The 21418-nt window shown below is 51.9% G+C and overlaps 1 protein-coding gene across 1 annotated transcript in view; it reads right to left on the bottom strand.

Annotated features, from left to right (window-relative positions):
* Window positions 1–413: 413 nt before the first annotated feature.
* Window positions 414–21418, bottom strand: part of LCMT1 (leucine carboxyl methyltransferase 1) — a 44166-nt gene continuing 23161 nt past the window's right edge. Inside the window, exons 4-11 of the mRNA XM_008152770.3 lie at window positions 19598–19674; window positions 17858–17919; window positions 16064–16166; window positions 12451–12571; window positions 8703–8804; window positions 7653–7744; window positions 2434–2531; window positions 414–606 (exon numbers count right to left, since the gene is read on the bottom strand). Of these exons, the coding sequence (XP_008150992.1) occupies window positions 584–606; window positions 2434–2531; window positions 7653–7744; window positions 8703–8804; window positions 12451–12571; window positions 16064–16166; window positions 17858–17919; window positions 19598–19674 (678 nt within the window). The 3' untranslated portion in view covers window positions 414–583. The remainder of the gene's footprint in view (window positions 607–2433; window positions 2532–7652; window positions 7745–8702; window positions 8805–12450; window positions 12572–16063; window positions 16167–17857; window positions 17920–19597; window positions 19675–21418) is intronic.

The raw sequence follows: 21418 nt of genomic DNA, 5'->3' as shown, positions 1-21418 counted from the left end.
AGTTGTTTGCAGACAACTTGACTCCGTGTGGAGCTCAGCAAGATCCTAGGTCCTGTTCACCGACCCTCCTCTCCCTCCCGGGGCTCCGCGGCCTCTGGGCGGCCTGGCAGCGCCTCACTGCAAGGCACCTGCATTCCTGCAAGGCGTTGCCCCTGGAGGCTTCTCCTCTCGTGATGACCTTCAAGTTGACAAACCACAGGCCCCACACGGAGTCACTGGTGCTGAGCCCATGACAGCCAAGCTGGACTAAACCCCCGACTTGCCTGCCGCAGTCTCAGCCTCCAGGATGCAACCTTCCCGGGCCAGTGTGGGCTGTTCTCGTCAGCACCAATGGGAGGGTCTGCTAGGATGCACAGAGGTGCCTGATAAATACGACTAATGGCAAACGCGGACAGGACCAGCACACAGGCCACTGGCAGCGGAGGTTTATTTAACTGGTAAGCCGACAGGAGAGGAAGTGCAGCGGCAGCCCTAGGAACCGATTTCTGGGGGGTGGGGTGCACGGAGACGGCCTGGCCAGCACTCTGGGCCCCGCACGTCAGCTCCGGGAAGGTTGGCGGCTGCAGCTTCTGCGTCGACCAGGTTAGCAAGTGATCTCCGTCAGACCTGAGGGGAAACACAGAGCTGCAAAGCCTCCCGAAGAGACAACCTGGAGGTGGGAGTGACTGGCCCCGCCCCGACACCCCGCACAGGCCACCCGACGCTGCAGCTCCGTCCTGCTCCCTCAGACGGGCTGGCACAGGGACACGCGCCCACATGAGGCCATGCTTGCGGGCAGTTGAAAGGGTTAGGAAAGCCCCATAACCATGCAAGCATGTCAAACTTGCGGCCGGCGGGCCGCATGCCTAGTTAACAAATGCAGGCACGGTTCTTCACCGCATACACGTGTACCGACATCATGGCAGCCAGGGGAGGTGGGGACAAAGGAAGCCCCGTCATAACAATGTTCACCACACTGTCACGCTAAAATCTAAAGTCCACTGAAAATACTACCCACAACCTGCATTTCCAAAGTGGGGAAAGTTAAGTAAATTCGGACATAGCCATTGAAGTTACACTCACTGAGTTGATAATAGCAAGGGGAATGCTCATGTTATAATACTGAGTTGAAAAGATCAGCAATCAAAGCTACACAACCTGTAAATTCAACTCTGCCAGCAACATAAGAGCTGAAAAAGCAGAGGAGAAAAGTCACTCGAGGTGCTCAGTGGCGGGCCACGTGGCTATTTTCTTCATCATGCTTTTTATTAGCTTTTAAAGGCTCTACCAAAAATTACATTGCTTTTAAAATTGGGAGGGGAATACCAATATAAAAACCCCACTAAGTGATCCTATGTAATAAAAGGCTAATATGCAAATGGACCAAATGGCAGAACAACTGGTCACTATGATGTGCACTGACCACCAGCGGGCAGATGCTCAATGCAGGAGCTGCCCCCTGGTGGTCAGTACACTCCCACAGGGGGAGTGCCGCTCAGCCAGAAGCCGGGCTCACAGCTGGCGAGTGCAGCGGTGATGGCGGAAGCCCCTCCTGCCTCCGCGGCAACGCTAAGGATCCCTCAGGGGATGTCCGACTGCCGGTCTAGGCCTGCTCCCCTGCTCCCCGAGAGGTCCCAGACTGCGAGAGGGCACAGCCCAGGCTGAAGGGACCCCCTCCCCCCTGCCCCAGGGACAAATGTCATGCACCGGGCCTTTAGTTTTAAATTAAAAAACAAATAGAAAAGAATCTTGTGGGCTGAGCTCACAGCTGAGTAAACTTATAAAGCAGTGGGGAGACAGGCCCAGGGCAATGATTAACTGCCTTGTGCCAGCCTGCAGTTTCTCACGGGGTCAGAGCCGGCCTCGGTCACGTCCTCCCGCTGCGTCAGCTGCCTGTCCACAGCTGCCCCTCTCAGGGCAGCTACCACGTTCAAGGCCCAAACTGGGATCTTAACCACTCCCCACAGGCTGCAGACGCCCGAGGGTCACCCCGAGGAAGCAGGGGCACGTGGGAAGCTGTGAGGAGAAACTGGACCAAGGCCCCGGTCCCGGGAGCACCAGGGGAGCCCTGCTCGGCCGGCTGGGCAGCGTCGCCCACAGTGGGTGAGGGACACCCGGTCCGTGTTTACCACCCAGGAAACGTGGCTATAAGTGATGAAAAGACAGACCTTGGTCACTTTGACTAAGATCACTATTGTTTTAAACGCAAGGTCTTCCGCCTCCCCGGCAGCGATCCTGCGCATGCCTGCACGGGTGGCTGGCTGGTTTGGTGCGGGCTCTCTCTGACACCCCTCCCGCTTCTGTGTGTGGGACACAGGACATGATGGCCAATCCCGAGACGGTCACGGCACAGGCACGGTCGCTAGTGCCCTCTGCACTCAAAACTCAGGATGTCTTACGTTCCTTGCGGAGTAAAGGGTCCCCACTTTGCGGCGAAGACGGAGTGCACGGTACCTAGCTCGCTGCCCCCGCGGGTGGCCCAGCACAGGCAGTAGTGGCACATGAGCTGCTCCAGGAGCTCCAGCTCGTCCAGGAACTCGAGGGACTCGATCCTGCAGAGTCAACGCAGAACAGACGCGTGAGCACGGTTAACAGCGAGGACAAGGCACTCGTGACACGGGCCGCGTGAAAGAGCCTGCAAGTAGCAGCCACGGTGCGCTTCCATGGTAACGTATTTTATTAAAAAGAAGGAAAAGCACCATAAGCAAAACCAAAAGACAAACGAGAAAAAGTATTTGCAACGTAAATAACAAAGATAGATTCCCTTGCTGCATAAAGAGCTGTTGTACTTCAATACGAAAAACGTCAAAAGTTCATTTAAAGGACAGATGGGGTGCAGGGGGAGGATGAAAAGGTGAAGGGGAATAGAGGCACACACTTCCACTTCAGGAAGTTACAGCCCTGGCTGTGGCTCATTGGTTGGAGCATTGTCCTGTACACCAAAAGGTGGTGGGTTCGAGTCCGGTCAGGGCACATACCCAGGCTGCAGGTTCAAACCCTGGTAAGGGTGGGTGCAGGAGGCAACTGATCACTGTTGCTCTCTCACATCCATGTTTCTCTCTCACTCGATGTTTCTCCCTCTTCCTCTCTCTCCTTGGACTTCTCTCCATCCCCCCCTCCTTTCCTCTCTCTAAAAATCAATAAAAGTTTGCCCTGGCTAGTGTTGCTCCATGGTTAGAGTGTCAGCCAGCACACCCAACGGTCACAGGTTCAATTCCCAGTCAAGGGCATGTACTTAGATTGCAGGTTTGATCCCTGGCCCCAGTCAGGGCACATGCAGGAGGCAATCAATCAATGTGTCTCTTTCACATCAAAGTTTCTCTCTCTCCCCCATCCCTCCCTCCCTCCCACTCTCTCTAAAAAGCAATGGGGAAAAATATCCTGGGGTGAGGATTAACAAAAGTAAAAATAAGAATAATAAAATGAAAATCAATAAAAGTTTTAAATAAGTTACAGAATATAATGCACAGCAAAGCGAAAACAGTCATGTATATACATGTTGAATCACTATGTTGTACACCTGAAACTTATATAATACTGTATGTTAACTATACTTTAATTTTTAAAAGACAAGTCCATTAGAAAAGAAAAACAAGCGGTTTTCAATCTCATTTTTGAGAAAAGAAATGTAGATTTAAATACCTGACGCCTTCCCACCTCTCGGACGGACGAGGATCACAAGGCCAGCATGCCAGGGAGAGGACTGGGGAGGCGCCGTCCTGCCCGAGCAGGGGTCACGAGACAGGGCTGCCTATCAGGACAGCGGCACCTGTCAGCTCACAGCATGCCCTACCCTGCACTGTCCCAGGCCCGCGTCCCAGAGCACTCACTGAAGCCTCCGGCCGCCACGCAGGGACAGCAAAGACCCTGGCCTAGAGACAGCTGGCGGGGCAAGCACGCACGGGCACTGCAGCCTGCAGAACAGCCTCGGAGACGCAGCACACATTCAGACAGCAGGTGGCTTAGCAAGTAAGGAGCGTGATTTACCGCATCTCTGCCGAGAGGCGCTGTGCTCATATGTGCACAGAACTTTCCAAGAGCAAACCATCTTAGAAAAACAAAAAACACTGCCGAAACCGGTTTGGCTCAGTGGATAGAGCGTCGGCCTGCGGACTCAAGGGTCCCAGGTTCGATTCCGGTCAAGGGCATGTACCTTGGTTGTGGGCACATCCCCAGTGGGGGGTGTGCAGGAGGCAGCTGATCGATGTTTCTCTCTCATCGATGTTTCTAACTCTCTATTCTCTCTCTCTTCCTCTCTGTAAAAAATCAATAAAATATATTTTTTTAAAAAAAGAAAAAAGAAAAAAAAAAACACCACCAGAAGGTAGTGACGAGCCGTGAGTAGGGTGAGGGTTTTTGTTTTCACTCTGCTCGTTTCTTTTTCTTAATCACGCTTGCATTTTTCCAAACAGCATTTTAAATGCCAACTTTTTAAAGGTATGCACACACAGAAACATGTACAAATACATGAAACAGGTTTCTTAAGTATTTTCTGTCATATGCACACACTGTGGGGGGGGAGGGTGAAATGCAGTCATTTCCAAAAAGTATAAAAAATAAAACATGGCCCACATTCTACTACTCACAGCAGCCAACAGGAGCTCTGGGCACTGCCTTTGCCCAGGCTGTGGGTGGGGGGGGAGGGGTGCGCATGTGCACGCTTGACATTTCACGTTTCTGCACGTGTGTGTTCCTGCCTCGGTGTGCGGGGCTAAGGGTCACATCTGAAGTGAGGCTGTTTATCCATAAAGGACTTTGGCTGCTTCCTAACGAATGTTCCCAACTAAACAGAAGACATTCAAGGCAGGCGTCCTAATACCAAGTTCCAGAAGAAACCAGCACCCTAACAAGGAGGTGACCTCCAAGCTCGGCTGCGAATGCCACACCACACGCAGGCTCCTCTCTGCCCGGTTCGGGCCAGTTATTCCTCTTGTGCTTTTAAAGGGCGCAGCACACACTGCACACGCAGCACCGGCTCGGTCAACGGGCCTGCCCCGGCCTTCGTTGTATGCACAGTACCCTCCAAAACCCTTGGCGAATGTGGACTCCAACTACGTAGCGTTCGAGTGGGGGACCGCTCAGCCCAGGGCAGACGCACCGGAGCTGTCCCCCCTCACCCCCCGTTGGGACATGTGCCTGCGAAGGCCCTGGCGACACGAGACGAACGCCTGCCCCGGAGCCGTGCGACTCCTCCCTGGGCTCCCGGGAGAGCTGCGAGCCCAGAGCCATCACAGGTGCCAGGCCGGGCTCTTCACAACAGCCCTCCTGACAGGAAGCAAGCGGAGACCAGCCGCGGGGACGGAAAACTAGAACAACCCAGGAGGCATCGGCCGGGTCACGTGGAGACAGCGCTTCACAGCTCAGACATACAGACTGGCAGACAAGTCGTGCTTCCCACAGTGAAGAAGGCTGTGCAGAAGCAAGACCAGTATGTTCCTCATTATCTTTCAAGAGACCAGCAACCATACCGAAGGCAGGAGGAAGCACAGAGCAGAAATACAGAATAGTGACAGAAACCGAATAGGCAGGCGCCAGCACCGGCCAGAGATGAGCATGGCCACGTGCCCGCAGTGTGTTTCTTTTCAAATATGTTTTCATTGTTGTTGTTTTTTAGAGAGAAGGAAGAGGAAAAAGAGAAACATTGATTGGCTGCCTTCTGCATACCCCCTACTGGGGATCGAGCCCGAAACCAGGGCATGTGCCCTGCCCGGGAATTTTTTTTTTTTTTAATTTCTTTATTGATTAAGGTGTCACATATTTGTCCTCATCCCCCCATTCCCATCCCACACCCCTCCCCACGGATGCCCCAACACCCTGTTGAACTTAACCGTTGGATAGGCTCATATGCATGCACACAAGTCCTTTGGTTGATCTCTCCCCCATCCCCCCAACCTCCCCTATCCTCCCTCTGAGGCCCGCTAGTCCGATCGATGCCTCCTTGTTTCTGGTTCTGTTCTTGTTCATCAGTCTATGTTGTTCATCATTTCCCCTAGATGAGCGAGATCATGTGTCACTAGAGATATACTTGACACAGAGGGCCTGGGTGAGAGAAAGGGGCACATATATGTGAGCGGCTCTCAGAGGGCCTGGGTGAGGGAAAGGGGCACATATATGTGAGCGGCTCTCAGAGGGCCTGGGTGAGGGAAAGGGGGCGCCCACATGTGAGCGGCTCTCAGAGGGCCTGGGTGAGAGAAAGGGGGCGCCCGCTTGTGAGCGGCTCTCAGAGGGCCTGGGTGAGGGAAAGGGGGCGCCCGCATGTGAGCGGCTCTCAGAGGGCCTGGGTGAGAGAAAGGGGGCGCCTACATGTGAGCGGCTCTCAGAGGGCCTGGGTGAGGGAAAGGGGGCACATATATGTGAGCGGCTCTCAGAGGGCCTGGGTGAGAGAAAGGGGGCACATACATGTGAGCGGCTCTCAGAGGGCCTGGGTGAGAGAAAGGGGGCGCCTACATGTGAGCGGCTCTCAGAGGGCCTGGGTGAGAGAAAGGGGGCGCCCGCATGTGAGCGGCTCTCAGAGGGCCTGGGTGAGAGAAAGGGGGCACCTACATGTGAGCGGCTCTCAGAGGGCCTGGGTGAGAGAAAGGGGGCGCCCGCATGTGAGCGGCTCTCAGAGGGCCTGGGTGAGAGAAAGGGGGCACATACATGTGAGCGGCTCTCAGAGGGCCTGGGTGAGAGAAAGGGGCACATACATGTGAGCGGCTCTCAGAGGGCCTGGGTGAGGGAAAGGGGCACCTATATGTGAGCGGCTCTCAGAGGGCCTGGGTGAGAGAAAGGGGGCGCCCGCATGTGAGCGGCTCTCAGAGGGCCTGGGTGAGAGAAAGGGGCACATATATGTGAGCGGCTCTCAGAGGGCCTGGGTGAGAGAAAGGGGGCACCTACATGTGAGCGGCTCTCAGAGGGCCTGGGTGAGAGAAAGGGGGCGCCCACATGTGAGCGGCTCTCAGAGGGCCTGGGTGAGGGAAAGGGGGCGCCCGCATGTGAGCGGCTCTCAGAGGGCCTGGGTGAGGGAAAGGGGGCACCTACATGTGAGCGGCTCTCAGAGGGCCTGGGTGAGGGAAAGGGGGCGCCCGCATGTGAGCGGCTCTCAGAGGGCCTGGGTGAGGGAAAGGGGGCGCCCGCATGTGAGCGGCTCTCAGAGGGCCTGGGTGAGGGAAAGGGGGAGCCCGCATGTGAGCGGCTCTCAGAGGGCCTGGGTGAGGGAAAGGGGGAGCCCGCATGTGAGCGGCTCTCAGAGGGCCTGGGTGAGGGAAAGGGGGCGCCCGCATGTGAGCGGCTCTCAGAGGGCCTGGGTGAGGGAAAGGGGGCACCTACATGTGAGCGGCTCTCAGAGGGCCTGGGTGCAGAAAGCACGACTTTAAACCTCAGCTGCTTTACAGGCTTGAAAACTTTTTAGAACCAGCGTGTATTTGTTACAGTAAGAGGAAAAGGCCATTTAAAAATCTAAGAGCAGACCTTCCCTCCACTCCAACCACGAGGGCCATGCACAGCGTCCCCCGTGGAGGCAGCCCTGGGAGCTCGGCAGGTGTGACAGCCTAGGGTGGGTGAAGGTCGCCTGTTTGGGCGCAAACCCTATCTCGGCTGAGCTGCTGCGCTCCCGTCGGGGCCGAGTGTTTCCTGTGTGTCAGGCAGCGTGGTTCACAGGCGTCTGCGTTAGAGGACAAGACAGGGTGCCGTACCTGCTGACTTCGGTCTGCGGTAACCTGCTGTACACCTCCATCATGTTCATGGCCGACGCAGTCTCCCACCCGTTCGACAGGAACCGCTCCTTCTGAGCCGTGCGGAGGAGGGAGAGAATGGAGAACGCGGGCACGGTGGTGAATGCGGGCGTCTAAGCACTGAGAACTCCTTACATGCCTCCTTCCAAAAGCCCATTCTGGCCCCTACCGTCTTTCTTCTTATTCCCCAACGGTCTGCACTGAACATGCAGTGCCTATCTCAATGAGGGCGGAGTGGGAGGTATCTCTTCAGCCAAAAAAACCCAAAAACATGTTTAAAAAGATTCAAGTGCACCCACTCTGAACATTTTAAAAAATAACTGCGGAAAACTGGACGTGAACTGGGTGTTAGATGCTACGATGGAGTTACTGCCAGTTTCTAAGCTGTTATCATGGTATCATCATTCCTGTTGGTCTACTGGAGATTTATACTGAAGTATTTGGGAGGGAAATTATATACTATCTGGGATTTGCCTTAAAATATTCCAATATCGCCACCAATAAAAGTTTGGAGGGAATGAACAGCATTTACAAAATACTAATTATTGAAGCTGGCTGATGGGACACGGCTGTTGGTTTTACTATTCCCTCTACTTTTCCGTTGCTTGAAAAATGCATAATAAAAAGTTAAATAGCCAAAACCGGTTTGGCTCAGTGGATAGAGTGTCGGCCTGCAGACTCAAGGGTCCCAGGTTCGATTCTGGTCAAGGGTATGTACCTTGGTTGCGGGCACATCCCCAGTAGGGGGCGTGCAGGAGGCAGCTGATCAATGTTTCTCTCTCATCGATGTTTCTAACTCTCTATCCCTCTCTCTTCCTCTCTGTAAAAAATCAATAAAAAAAAAATAAAAAGTTAAATAATAGGGTGCGGGAAATATGCATTTGATAGCAACAGGGGAAGCAGGCTGGACTGCACCAGCGTGAGAACTGGTGCCGCACCAGCCTGGCCCGCGGGCGGGCGCTCCTCCTGCCAGGCTGGCCCAGGTGTGAGAGGACGCCCCCCTCTGCTCACCTGGGACTCTAAGGACTTGCAGGGTTCCACCCCCGCCAGGTCACACTGTCGTCTCCGCAGGTTTTCGATCATGATCTGCCCAAACCGGTCATCCATGTTCACCTGGGGAGGGAAGAGCAGCCCGGTGTCGCCATTAGGTGTTCTCTCACACACGCAAAACACAACAGCACCCCACTTCCCACGGTGAGGACTGAGGTCTGCTGGTACCCAGTTCAGGCCACGCAGTCTGCGCAGTGCTGATCGGGGCATGAACCGGCGGCCCCTGGAGGCAGCTGGACCCTCGAGAACCCGCCCGGGCCCAGCCTCTCCTGCAGGCGCACCTGGCCGTGTGCGCGGAGGTGCCAGGGCGTCTGCAGCAGCGCTGCAGCTCGGGGAGTCGGAGCGCTAAACGCATCACCCGGGCTCAGTAAACTCTGCGTGTTCTACCCGATGGGATCCCACAGAGCCGGGGAAGCAGGAAAGACACACACATCCACTATGGGATGATCTCTAAGCTCTAAGAACTCCTGAAAAAAAAAGGTCCAGGGGAAGGTCTACTGTATTCTCCCATCTGCCTTTAAGGAAAAAAAGATCTCTACATTTACATATGCAGAGAAAATTCTGGAATCTGGCAACGTTGCTTCCCAGGTGAGAGGGCTGAGGTCGGGGGCAGGAGAGACTTACCTTTCCTTGTCTGCCCTTCTGTACTATTCGATACATTTCTAATCTGCACACAGTGTTACTTTTGGATAAAAAAAACTTGTGTAAAAAACTCTAATTAAGCCCTAGCCAATGGTCGGCAAACTCATTAGTCAACAGAGCCAAATATCAACAGTACAATGATTGAAATTTCTTTTGAGAACCGAAAACCAACTTCTGTGCATATGCCACGAAGTTTCAATCACACTGTACGTGCGCGCCCGCAAGTGGTATTTTGTGGAAGAGCCTCACTCAAGGGGCCAAAGAGCCGCATGTGGCTCGCGAGCCGCGGTTTGCCAACCACTGCCCTGGCCGGTTTGGCTCAGTGGATAGAGCGTCGGCCTGCGGAGCAAAGGGCATGTACCTCAGTTGCAGGCTCCTCCCTGGCTCGGGCCCTGATCGGGGCACGTGTGGGAGGCAACCAATCGATGTGTTTCTCTCACATCGATATTTCTCTCTGTCTTTCCCTCTCTCTTCCACTCTCTCTAAAAATCAATGGAAAAATATTCTCAGGTGAGAATTAAAAAAACAACAACAACCACACACAATACTATCTGTTGTACTACAGGCATTTACAAAAAGTTAAAAAAATAATTCTGTCTGTGCACGAATGCCACAAGACATCGTCTATTATGACATGTATGCACTGTTATTTGGTCATATTCAAAGCAGCAAAGATTCACCATAGCAGGTGAGGTGGCCAGTGCTTTCTCCTGTGCTGCATGTGCACGGCTTACGTGGCACTAGGCGTCAGATGGCACATGTTCATTCGGGAGGGAGGGCGTTTGTCACACACACTCCCTCGCTGCACTGCCCGAGCGTGAGTCCCGGCCTGACATCTGACCGCTGGGAGACTCTGACCAATCCGCCTACCCGCTGTGCTTCAGTCCCCTCACCTGTAAAACCACGAGGACAAGTACCTTCCCTGTGGGTTGCTGTGATTAAATAAGTTGACATGTGTGAAACTCACAGCATAGCATTCGCCATTATCATCATTATTGTAGTTGTCATCGTCCACGTGGTTTTGTCATTTTAAACTAGTTAGGAACTAATTAATGTAAGGCATGTGAGCATTAATACACATGAGGATGCGGGCGATTCTGTATTTGTGATAAAATTACTGAGTTACGTTGTGGGGGGATCGGAACCGGTTTGGGGACAGTGTGGACAACATATTGGGCACTGGCCCATTCCCAGGCCTGCTCCGAAGTGACAGGGTCTCTGGCCTACACTCGCTGAACCGCCCCTCCGGTGCAGCTGGACAGAGGAGCACACCGGTGAAGCCAGGTGAACGAAGCAGCAGACAGCCGAGATGTGGGGAACACAGGAGAGCGGACTCATTTTCCCCAGGAGTGGCCCCCTGACCGCAGCAGGCTCCCTGGGATTATTCACCGCAGAAGAGAGGAGGCCGAGGAGGCCAGCTGCACGACGCCCACTCGCCAGACTGAGTCTGAGGACCGCCCCCAGGCACAGAGGGAGGAAGAAATCAACCCACCAGGACCCACCTACACAGGAGCCAGGACTGGGTGGGCGGGACGAGGAGCCCAGGTCTAGCCCTGGTCTGCCCATAATCACGTGACCGTGGGCAAGACTGGCACTGCTCTCATCTGCCATAAGTGTAAAATAAAAAATAAGATAGACAACAAAATCAATACAACTAAACAAAACTAAAATAAACAGTAAATCAGCAAGCATGGCCTCGGTGCTTTCCATGTGCAGATCTCATGAATGCCCACAAGCCCGAGGTGGCATCTTCTTTCTTTACGAACAGAGAACAGGGGCTCAGAGGGCCACTAACCGCCAGCACTGCCTTCACAGCCGGGGGTGCTGTAAACAACACGATGAAGTCGGGCTTTACCATCCTCATTTTTCATTTGAGGACACGGGCACAGAGAGGTTATGTAAGGCATCCTGGCCACACAGCTACGCAGTCACCTCCAGAGCGGGGATTCACAACCCCAAGCAATTCTGCCTCAGGTCTCACAGCCGATAAGATCCAGGGCCAGCTTTGGACCCAAGCTGGACAATCCCAGAGCTCTGAAACAACCCAGTCGGCAAACCCGCAGCCAGAGGACCAGACTCAGTGAACTTAGAAATCAGGAAATGTTACATTAAAATCCTGCATTTCTGCCTGGCTGGCGTGGCTCATTGGTTGAGTGTCAATCTATGATCCAGGTCACAGTTTGATTCCCGGTCAGGGCACACACCCGGGTTGTGGGCTCGATCCCCAGTAGGGGGTGTGCAGGAGGCAGCCGATCAATGATTCTCTCTCATCATTGATGTTTCTATCTCTTTCTCTCTCTCTCTCCCTTCATCTCTGAAATCAATCTATAATAATGAAGCCAGGGCTGGAGTGAAGTAGCTCGGGTCCCGGGTGCCGGTGAGAAGCCGGTGCCGGCAGCTGGGGAAGGAAAGCCTACTCTTGCACGAATTTTCATGCATTGGGCCTCTAGTAAAAATATATTTTTAAAAAACTCTGCTTTCTAACTTCTGAAAAGCTGAGAGCTCTGGCAACCGGAGGCTCACAGGCCACACAGTGTGACTGGCTGGGACTGCAGAGGGCCACTCTCGGGAGCTGGAGCAGGGTGACCAGGCCCCCTAGTCCCCACCCTCCACAGCACTCATCTGCCAACTTCCTCCCCTTGCACCCTGTGCCCACCTCTGAGGGCAATGAGTTTGCCACCCCTACAGGGCAACTAATTAATGTAAGGCATGTGAGCATTAATACACATGAGGATGCAGGCGATTCTGTATTTGTGATAAAATTACTGAGTTAAGTTGGGCAGGCAACCAAAACTCCATCCAGGGCTCTGCCTGGATAGGACAGTAAATACAGTGATCAAATAGGAACTCCAGAACCTTCCATAAGGGCCAAGACAGCAGTTCCAAAAGCTCCGGCTAAACGTTTGGAGGTGAAGGGCTCTGGAGCAGCGGACCTGCGGGCACTGACTAATAGAGGAGAGGTCAGCGGGGGCAGAAGGAAAAGAAAGAGCAGAAGCAGGTACGGTGCTCCGAGGGAGAGCCACCCTGGCTTCGGGGCCGGATGCAGATTTCCTGTCCTTCCTCTTACCTGTTCGTAGCTGATGAACATGGCGGTCTCAAAACTGTTGGCTGCCCACTTGATTAGGTTTGCAGACTGCTCCGGAGTCATGTAGACCAGCACACACTCGGTCACCAGGAGTGTCGGCAACCTTGGGAGGAAAGAGCAGGCACGTGTTCACCGGTTGGCACACTGGCTGGGCACGTGCCGCAGTTCTGGCAGGGCAGCTCCCAGCCAGGGCAGCTCCCAGCCAGGGCCCCAGCAGCTCTCTGCAAGCACATGGCCACTCAGCACAGCCACATGTGTCACCACCACGTCCGAGACACACCGCACACAGGTGAGCCGCGAGGGCGGTGTGTCTGGCTTGTGAAATGAGTTGAAAGGCTGCGGACTCTCCCCGCCCCGCCGCACATGGCGGCAATACCAAACCGCAGGTTCCGCACTGAGGAGGAGGAGGTCATTTCCTCCCCGGAGTCGGGGTCAGTCTGCAGCAGGCTTAGGCCAACGAACAGGAGCAAACAGGAAGCGCTTCTCTCTTGCTGCACTCGGCAACCCAAAACCACTGTGCGCGTGGACCCAGGCTCGCTGGCCGGAGGGCGGGAGGCCCCTGGGTGAATGAGGCAGCCCAGTGACAGGAGTCAGCCCCCAGCTGACCTGCTGTGTACACACACACACACACACACACACACACGCACGCACGCACGCACACGCACACACGTTACCCCAAAGGATATTAGCTAAGCCTGGCCTCCCGGCAGAACCACCCAGCTAGGCCCAGCCCAAACTGTCAACTCAGAATCCTGAGCAACTAAACAGTGAGCTGTTTGAAACCTCTGAGTTTGGGAGGATTTGTTACACATGAAGAGCTGACTGATAGATGCAGAAATACTGACATTCACTTAACGGAAGCTAGTTCTTTTTATATAAGCTTATACCATGAAGAATTGAAAACAACATGATCAGTTGTGGGAACCCTAATCAGAATATGCCGGATGTTCAAGACCACTTTGCCATACGCGTGTGCAAAGGCAACGACACGGCAGTTTACTGTACGCACTGGGCTGGCGTGCCTTCCTATGACCTAAACACCGAGGTCACTATTTGGCGAGCAGCCTCTTTTGTCTAAGCTGGTAGAAAGATTGTCACTGACCAGCCGGTGCGCGGCTGCTTGGTGCGGCTACTTTGCAGATCTGTTTTGCCTGATGGGTCCGTTAGCAATGGCTACTTAGTCTGCAATAAAGTCTCTCCTATATGCCTACGACTGCTCATACCGTCTTCCAGTACCCGGCGTCCCCGGGGGACAGCCCCTAGCAGAGAAGGAGCTGTGCTCTGACATCAGTCCTCCAGAAATTACGTTCTACTTAGCATCCATTCTCACTAACCGGACCCAAGTACCGAACGAATTAGGAAAAGCAATAATCTGCTAGGGAAATACCTAAAGCCTTAATTCTTGAAAGGGAACACTGACTCAAAGAGGTTTTTAAGCAAACAGAGAAAACCCCCTCCTATTCAACAACAGAGAGCGGTCTGACGGGAACCCAGCGTGAGAGTCCTCGGTGTGGACAGGCTGCAGGCTTCCAGGGCCGGCTCTCACGTCCACTGCCGACCTTCACTCACTAACCTGCCCGGGGGAACCAGTCGTGTCCTTGAACGTCTAGACTCACCTCTGCCAGGAGAGCGCACTACATCTTGCAATCTGTGCGGCATATAAACACTCCCCAGCGGGAAGAAAGAATAGGTGTGTCTGGACCTCCTAACGACGGCCTGGAGGGTGACTCCAGGCCAAATAGGCAAACAGAAACTTCCAGACGCAGACCCGGCAGCCAGCACCGCATAAATGAAAGGTGTGTTGGGAAGACCCAGCTTTGACTCCCGACACTTCCCGCCCCTCAGTCACCGGCAGTTCACCTGTATTTGTACCTGTTCTTACTCCTTCCTCCCCTCTCAGAAGAATGGGAGCCTTCCTTTCCCCGCAAGGACGGGGTCCATGCTCTGCAGCCCCCTTTCCTCTCTAGCAGTGATCCCCCTAGTTGCTACTTTATTTCACCATTTGCCATTGATTTTTGCCTTCAATTTCTTCTTTAAAATAACATTCCCCTGACTGGCAGTGTGTCTCAATGGTTGAGCGTTGACCTAGGAACCAAAAGGTCCCAGTTGGATTCCCTGTCAGGGCACATGCCAGGTTGTGGGCTGGGTCCCCAGTAGGGGGCGTGCAGGAAGCAGCCCATCGATGATTCTCTCATCACTGATGTTTCTCTCTCTCTCTCTCTCTCTCTCTCTCTCTCTCTCTCTCTCTGAAATCAATAAAAACATATTTTAAAAAATAGCATTCCCTTGACCTTCCCTTTCCCTCAAGCCTCGCCCTGAGCTTCTCTCCTCCAGGAGCCTGTGCAGCAGGCCTCCGCTCCCGCAGCTCTCACCCAGCCTGCCCGTGGCAGCAGCCTGTGCGAGTCACACCTCGCGCCTCCGCTGGGCCCCACGGCCCTCACTCTCCACAACCTGGTGAACCCTTCTGCTTCACTTTAAAATACTGCTGTGAGGTATACATGTAACCATGAAAATATAGTATTGGGAGGCTCTGATTTGGCACACTAAACATATTACTCTGCAACTTGATGATTTTATTTACTCAGTATTATGTTTTTGAGCTCTCTCCATGTTGACCTGGGTCAGGCATTGTATAGGTTATTCATCCATTTCCCTCCTAATGGACATTTAAGTTGTGTTCAGTTTTCTGCTATTAAAAGCAGTGCCTATGCCCTGGCCGATTTGGCTCAGTGGTTAGAGCATCAGCCCTCAGACCGAAGGGTTGTGGGTTCGATTCCCGGTCAAGGACAAGTACCTCAGTTGTAGGCTCCATCTCTGGCCCCGTCAGGGTGAGAACTGGAGGCAACCAATCAATGTGTCTCTCTCACATCGATGTTTCTCTCTCTCTGCCCCCCTCACTTCCCTCTCTTCCACTCTAAAAAAAAAAAAAAAAAAAATCAATGGAAAAAATATCCTGGGTGAGGATAAAAAATAATAAATAAAAATGGTGGCTGCAGTGAACACCCACCTGTGCATATGTGCAGGGACACAGCTGGTGTGTCACAGGGTGCACACCTGTGCGATCTCACCAGGTACCTCCGACTTTCCTCACCCTGGTCCTACTGAGCTCACATCCACCAGCGCTCTGAACCATTCCTTTTACCCCATCACCTTGCCAACACTTAACACTGCCAGGCTCTTACATTTTTGGCAACTTGATGGAAGCAAAATGGAATTTCATCTGATTACGAGTGTGGTTCCCCTGCCCTTGTCCTCGGATATTCTTTACTTTCTTCTCTGAGCTGCCTTGTCTTTTTTTTCTTCCCATTTGTCTACGGGGCTTTTTTTTTGATGCTAATCCTTTCTTTGTGTGTTGCAATTATATGCTTCTATGCATACCAAGCTTTGTTTATATTGCACATCAGCATTTTACAAAAGCAATACAGGTTATTCTGATGTGAAACAGACTTGAGGAACAGTGCTTCTAAAACGTTCACAAAATTACTCAAGGTAGCGATGAACTGAAACGGGGCCTGAGTATCCCCCTGCACTGCCAACTGGCCTTCTCTCGTGTTAGCATGAGACCACACGTGTAAGAGGTTAAAAAAAATCTCACTGTGTATTCATGTTACATTTCTTTAATTTCTCTTCCAGTGTGGCTAAATCTCGAAGATCTGCTCCAATAATGGCATATCTCTTTGAATCCAACATGTGTCCATCTGCAAATACAAGAGAAGATCATTTCAACAGAAATAAATCAAGAAGAGGTTGTTCATTCCAATGGATAGGGCTTCCTCAAAACTAAAGTTATTGTTTTCCTCTATTATAAAAATACATGCTCATTATTTGTAAAAATCAGATAAGAGGAGGGTGAAAATGTGAAAATTAATTGATATTACATTTCCCAAAACAGCTATTAGTGTTTTGGTGTATAATGTTCCAGCCCTTTTCCCCATGTGCTTAAACTCATAGACACAACACAAAATCTCTCTCTCTCTCTCTCTCTCTCTCTCTCTCTCTCTCTCTCTCCTCTCACACACACACACAGAGAGAGAGAGAGAGAGAGAGAGAGAGAGAGAGAGAAAATGGGGCCACTCCATATTTGTTTGAAAAATGCTTTTCCTGCTTCACGGTGCTTTCATGACATTCCGCTGAGTGGATAAAACAATCCCTCACGACCAGACGTGGCATTCCCAGGCGGTCTCTGCCTTGGGCCCTGCAATGCGCACCCCTGTGCACACATCAGGAAGCACCGCCTCATTATTTCTCTAACGTGCAGAGTAACCTGCGCTGTGATACATACACAGGGACGCTCACCGCAGGGTCTAGGGCAGAGCTGGTGTGTCAGGGCACACACTCACTCGCACTGAGTAGCAAATACATCCTGGAGACCCAATGCACACGGTGCCCACTGGCGACACTGCACTCTGGTCCTCAAAGCTGCTAAGGAACTGGATCTTCATTACTCCGCCCACCAAAAGGAAACGGTGACGTGGCATGATAGAGGCACTAATTATCACCACTACACAGGCAGTCATATGACAACATATAAATGTATCAAATTAACAGGTGCACCTGGCATTACACAGTGCTGGTGTCGAACAGACTTCAATTTAGAAAAGTAGGTTATATGTGAGGAGGGCAACAAGTAAGCCTGCTTCACACGGGTACTGACAGGCAGGCTCTCTCTACGTGCTGTGCCAATTTGTAAGATATGACCTTTGACAGAAAATAGTTCAATCCCCGGCTCTGGTCAGGGCACGGGCAGGAGGCAGCCAACTGATGTGCTTCTTTCAACCCAAGTTTCTTTCTCTCTCTCTCTCTCTTTCATCCTCCCTCTCCCGCTCTCTAAAAACCAATGGAAAAAATATCCTCGGGTGAGGATTAACCAAAACAGTAATAAAATAAAATAAAACTGGAGGGAAATGCTTGAGTGCTGGGGCCAAGGAGGTGACAGTGGGTGAGGCCCGTCAGGCCTCAGACAGCGGAGGGGGGCAGAAGCGGCCACTCACCCCTCTCAAGCACTTCCCTGCAGGAGCGAGGGCCGCAGCTGCCAGATCTGCTCTTTCCAAGGAAAGCAGGTTTTCATTAAAAATCTCCTCTTTTCAAAATGTTGGCAACTAATTTAAGTATATTTTAAAGATTTAAGATTAGGGATCTATGGACATCTAATAAGTCACAAATAGCTGTTTTAAAGTCCTTCCTGGTAACTGTGAAGGAAGTGTACATGGATCAGAAGTAGACACTGCGTGACATCACGTGCACAGGTGCACACACACATGCACACACACACACACGTTCCCACACGCGCATGCATGCACACGCACACACACACCATCTTTAAAAAGGAAAGGGGGAAGCAAGCAAAGATGGCGATCTGGCCCACACAGCACCACCGGGGGATACTTGCCGCTTTGAAGTGTGTCCTCTGAATGTAACTCTAAAATGGGCTTTGACAGGAGAGGCCTGGATCTACGGGAGGTGGAAAAGAGGAGAAGGAGGAGTCAGGCGGCTTATTCGCTGCACAAAGGCAGACCCCACCGGAAAAGCGCAAATGCGATGGCTGCTGCGGTGGGGACTCTGTTCAATTCCCTTTGGCCCGAGGCACCTGGGGAAGACTTCAGGGGACACGCGTCTCGGTCAGGTCCCAACCACAAACTGAGCGAGACAGGCTGCATCAACTTCCTGACGTCGCAGTGCGTGTCTCGCCATCTCTAGCTGTCCACCCCTTCTCAAACAAAACCCTAAAGACACCTACTAATTCTCACAGGTAACTCAAATAATTTACTTACTCAGACCTAACGTTCAGTAACGTGTATGTGAGAACGCCCCCAATCAAGACTATGAAAAACATCAGAGCGCCAAGCTGCCGGTATCCCAGCCAGCACGCACGGACGCGTGCCTGTCCGCTCGGAGAGCGCGCTGGCCCGCATCGAGCCTCCTCACGCCTCTCAGAGCTCGAACAAGCTTCGTCGTCCTCTGTACTTCTCAGAGCATCAGAATTGCCATAATCGTCCAAAAAGCACATTATATGTAAAACATTCTTTTCTACTTGGGAAGGGTAAAAATCTTATTTTCATTGGATAAAGTAGAAAAAACAGTTTGAAAAATATTTCCAGTTTGTGAGGATTAGGCATTTCTAAAGGACAAGCTTAAGCTTTCATGCTTATTAAATTTTGTAAATATAAGAATTAGGATTTTGTTTCAGTGGCTGGTTTTAACAGGAGGGAGGAAGCCTGGGTGAACACTATTAAGAAACCTTGACCTGGGGCTTGAAGTCAAGGTTTAAATCTCAGCTCTACTCCTTGCTAGCTGGGTGGCCTTGGGCAAATTAACCAAATTTCTTTGAACCTCAGTTTTCCCATCTGTAAAAGGGGCTAACAGCACTTAACTCATGAGTCTGCTCTGAGGACTGGGTGAGACAACTCAAGTTGGTGCCAGGCAACAATAAGTTCTCAGACAAGCTCAGCAAACTCTTTGTCTACAACTCTGCAAACTCTCTGAAACCTGGAATGGCCCCACAATAGCTCATATACACTGAGTGGCCAGATTATTATGATCTCTGTACACATAATAATCTGGCCACTCAGTGTACTTCTCTTGAGTACCTCATTGATTTGATATCAAAGATACTATAAATCGTGCACCTGATCAGTTTTCCCCTCTGCACTGGCTGATGGAAAGCTCAGGGCAAATAGGTGATTGATCTCCAGCAAAAGTCTAGAATACTTTTGGTACCCATGTGAGATACAAATACACGGAGTGGCCAGATTATTATGCGTTCAGAGATCATAATAATCTGGCCACTCAGTTTATAATCACTGATTAACTTCAGTCTGTTCACTCATTCAAAAAATATTTACTGCACGTCTACTCTGAACCAGTACCTCTCTCTGCCCTGGGAATAAAGAAGCAAACAAAATGCACACGAAAAATCAAAGTATCACACTACTCTCCCTGGAGAGCTGTCCCAGGAGAGGGTGTGTTGCATTTTGAAGATTGCACGACATGTTGGAATGGGGGTCCCAGGGCAAGAATGAAGGTGGGAGGTGGGCAAAGGAAAGCAGTGCACAAAATGAGGTCCTGGCAATCCACACGACCCCACTGAGGCTGGCTCTGACTTCTCTCTTCAGGCGAAAACCACACTTACTTGATGCTGTGCACCTTTCTCGTGACTATGAGTGGGAAGTCAACTTCAAAATATTTATTTGGGAGAAGATCTTGATCCTGAGAAAAAAACACACAGAAATCTTTAGAATTATGTATTCATGCTTACATTTACTGGTCATCTTCACAGAGCAAGTGTGAGGCCCCGAAGAGCAATGTGGCACCTAGGATTTTAAACCAGGGGAATGATACGGTCAGAAACGCATTTTCCAAATGATTTTGGTCTCAGCATGAAGAACGGATGGAGGGAAGTTAGGAGGCCACTGAGGTTGTCCACGCGAGAAGTAATGGAGAACCTAAGCTGGGGGATGGCCGCTGCGGGGGAGGTGGGAGTAGGAGGTACTTTGGAAGTAGGACATGACAGTATTTTTCAAAAAGCAGTTTGGGACCTAACAGGTCAGGAAATCAATGTATGTAGCAGGTCTGACCAGCAGTTTGGGGATGAAATAGAATAAAATAGCAAGCATAAGAAAAAAAGTACGTGATGAGGGCTAGTATTATTTTGCGATACATTTTGCTTTTTCTGTGAGAGGAGTGTGGTGGGAGATAAAGCACAGGCACTAGAGCCGGGTGCGGGTTCAAATCCCAGCTCACCACTTGTTTGCTGTGAGGCCTCGGGAATGGCACTCCACTCCCTGGGCGAAAAGTAGAGAAATGATAGCACCTTATGGGGTTGTGAGGACTAATGAGGAAATACACAAGACCCTCAGAACAGGGCCTGCCTCAGTAAGCGCCACCTGTGTGCCTTTATCATTTAAAGACACAGGTACACAAATGTGGGTCCTACATTTATTTCATACTGTGGGCTGCAGTAAAAAAGCCTGAAACACACACACACACACACACACACACACACACACACACACACGGCCTGCTTCCCTTTTCTGCCTTTGCTAGCTTGGCTGAGATGGTCTCAAATGCCTCCTCTGTCGGCTGTCACCACCTGCGCAGACTGTAACACCCCCTGGTGTCTCTCAAGGTCAGTCACGTTGCAACAGCTCTTCACTTCTCTGAGACCCAGCAAGAAACAAGGTGCCCACACCTGGCCCACCTGCCCAGCGTCTCCCTCCAGAGACACTTTAACCCCCTCGCGCCCACGAGCACTATATCCCAGAAATACACAACTACGTATTTTAAGAGCGACAAAGAAGAAGAAAGAAGAGAAAGCTGCCGGCTTGCAGAGCCTGGTGGCAGCACTGGCACAGGAAGGGCAAGGCCAGCACCCTTGTTTCTGGCTTGAGCAACTGGGCGGGTAAGAGGACAACACGTGCAGAGCCACATGAGACAGAACAGTACACGGGACAGCAGACAGGCCCCTGGGGCTGCACAACAGGGGCAGAAATCACGAGCAGGGGACCCCAAAAGGCGAGTATCGGAATTGTGGGATCCAGCCATCCCCCACCCACGTGGAGAATGATCCCCAGTTAAAATCTCAGGGGATCTGGTCTGGGGGATGAGGGGAGGGAAGGAGGAGGAGGCAGAAAGAGAAGAAAAAGAGAAAGAAACAGACAAGAACAGATTTTACCCTTCAATACACAGTATCGCTACAAACCAAACCATCACTCAAATTTCTACTACACTCTATCAACTGCGTCTCCTGTTCCTGCCTACCAGGTGCAAAGTCCTTATGGGATGCAACCTACAGCACCCCGCGCCGTGCTAACTGCCTCAATGGAGCGCACCGTGTCACTACAGCCGCATCTCTGAGCAGCCCTGGCCCGGCACGAGGCACCTGGCACCGGGCAGCAGCGAACGTGCCTGCCACACCCGCTCTGCAAGGAGCCTACCTGCCCGCACACGCGTG

The sequence above is a fragment of the Eptesicus fuscus genome, chromosome 4 (assembly GCF_027574615.1).
Source record: "Eptesicus fuscus isolate TK198812 chromosome 4, DD_ASM_mEF_20220401, whole genome shotgun sequence".
Taxonomy (NCBI): Eukaryota; Metazoa; Chordata; class Mammalia; order Chiroptera; family Vespertilionidae; genus Eptesicus; species Eptesicus fuscus.
Note: the sequence above shows the minus strand (reverse complement) of the source record. Positions and strands in the feature narration are given on the sequence as shown.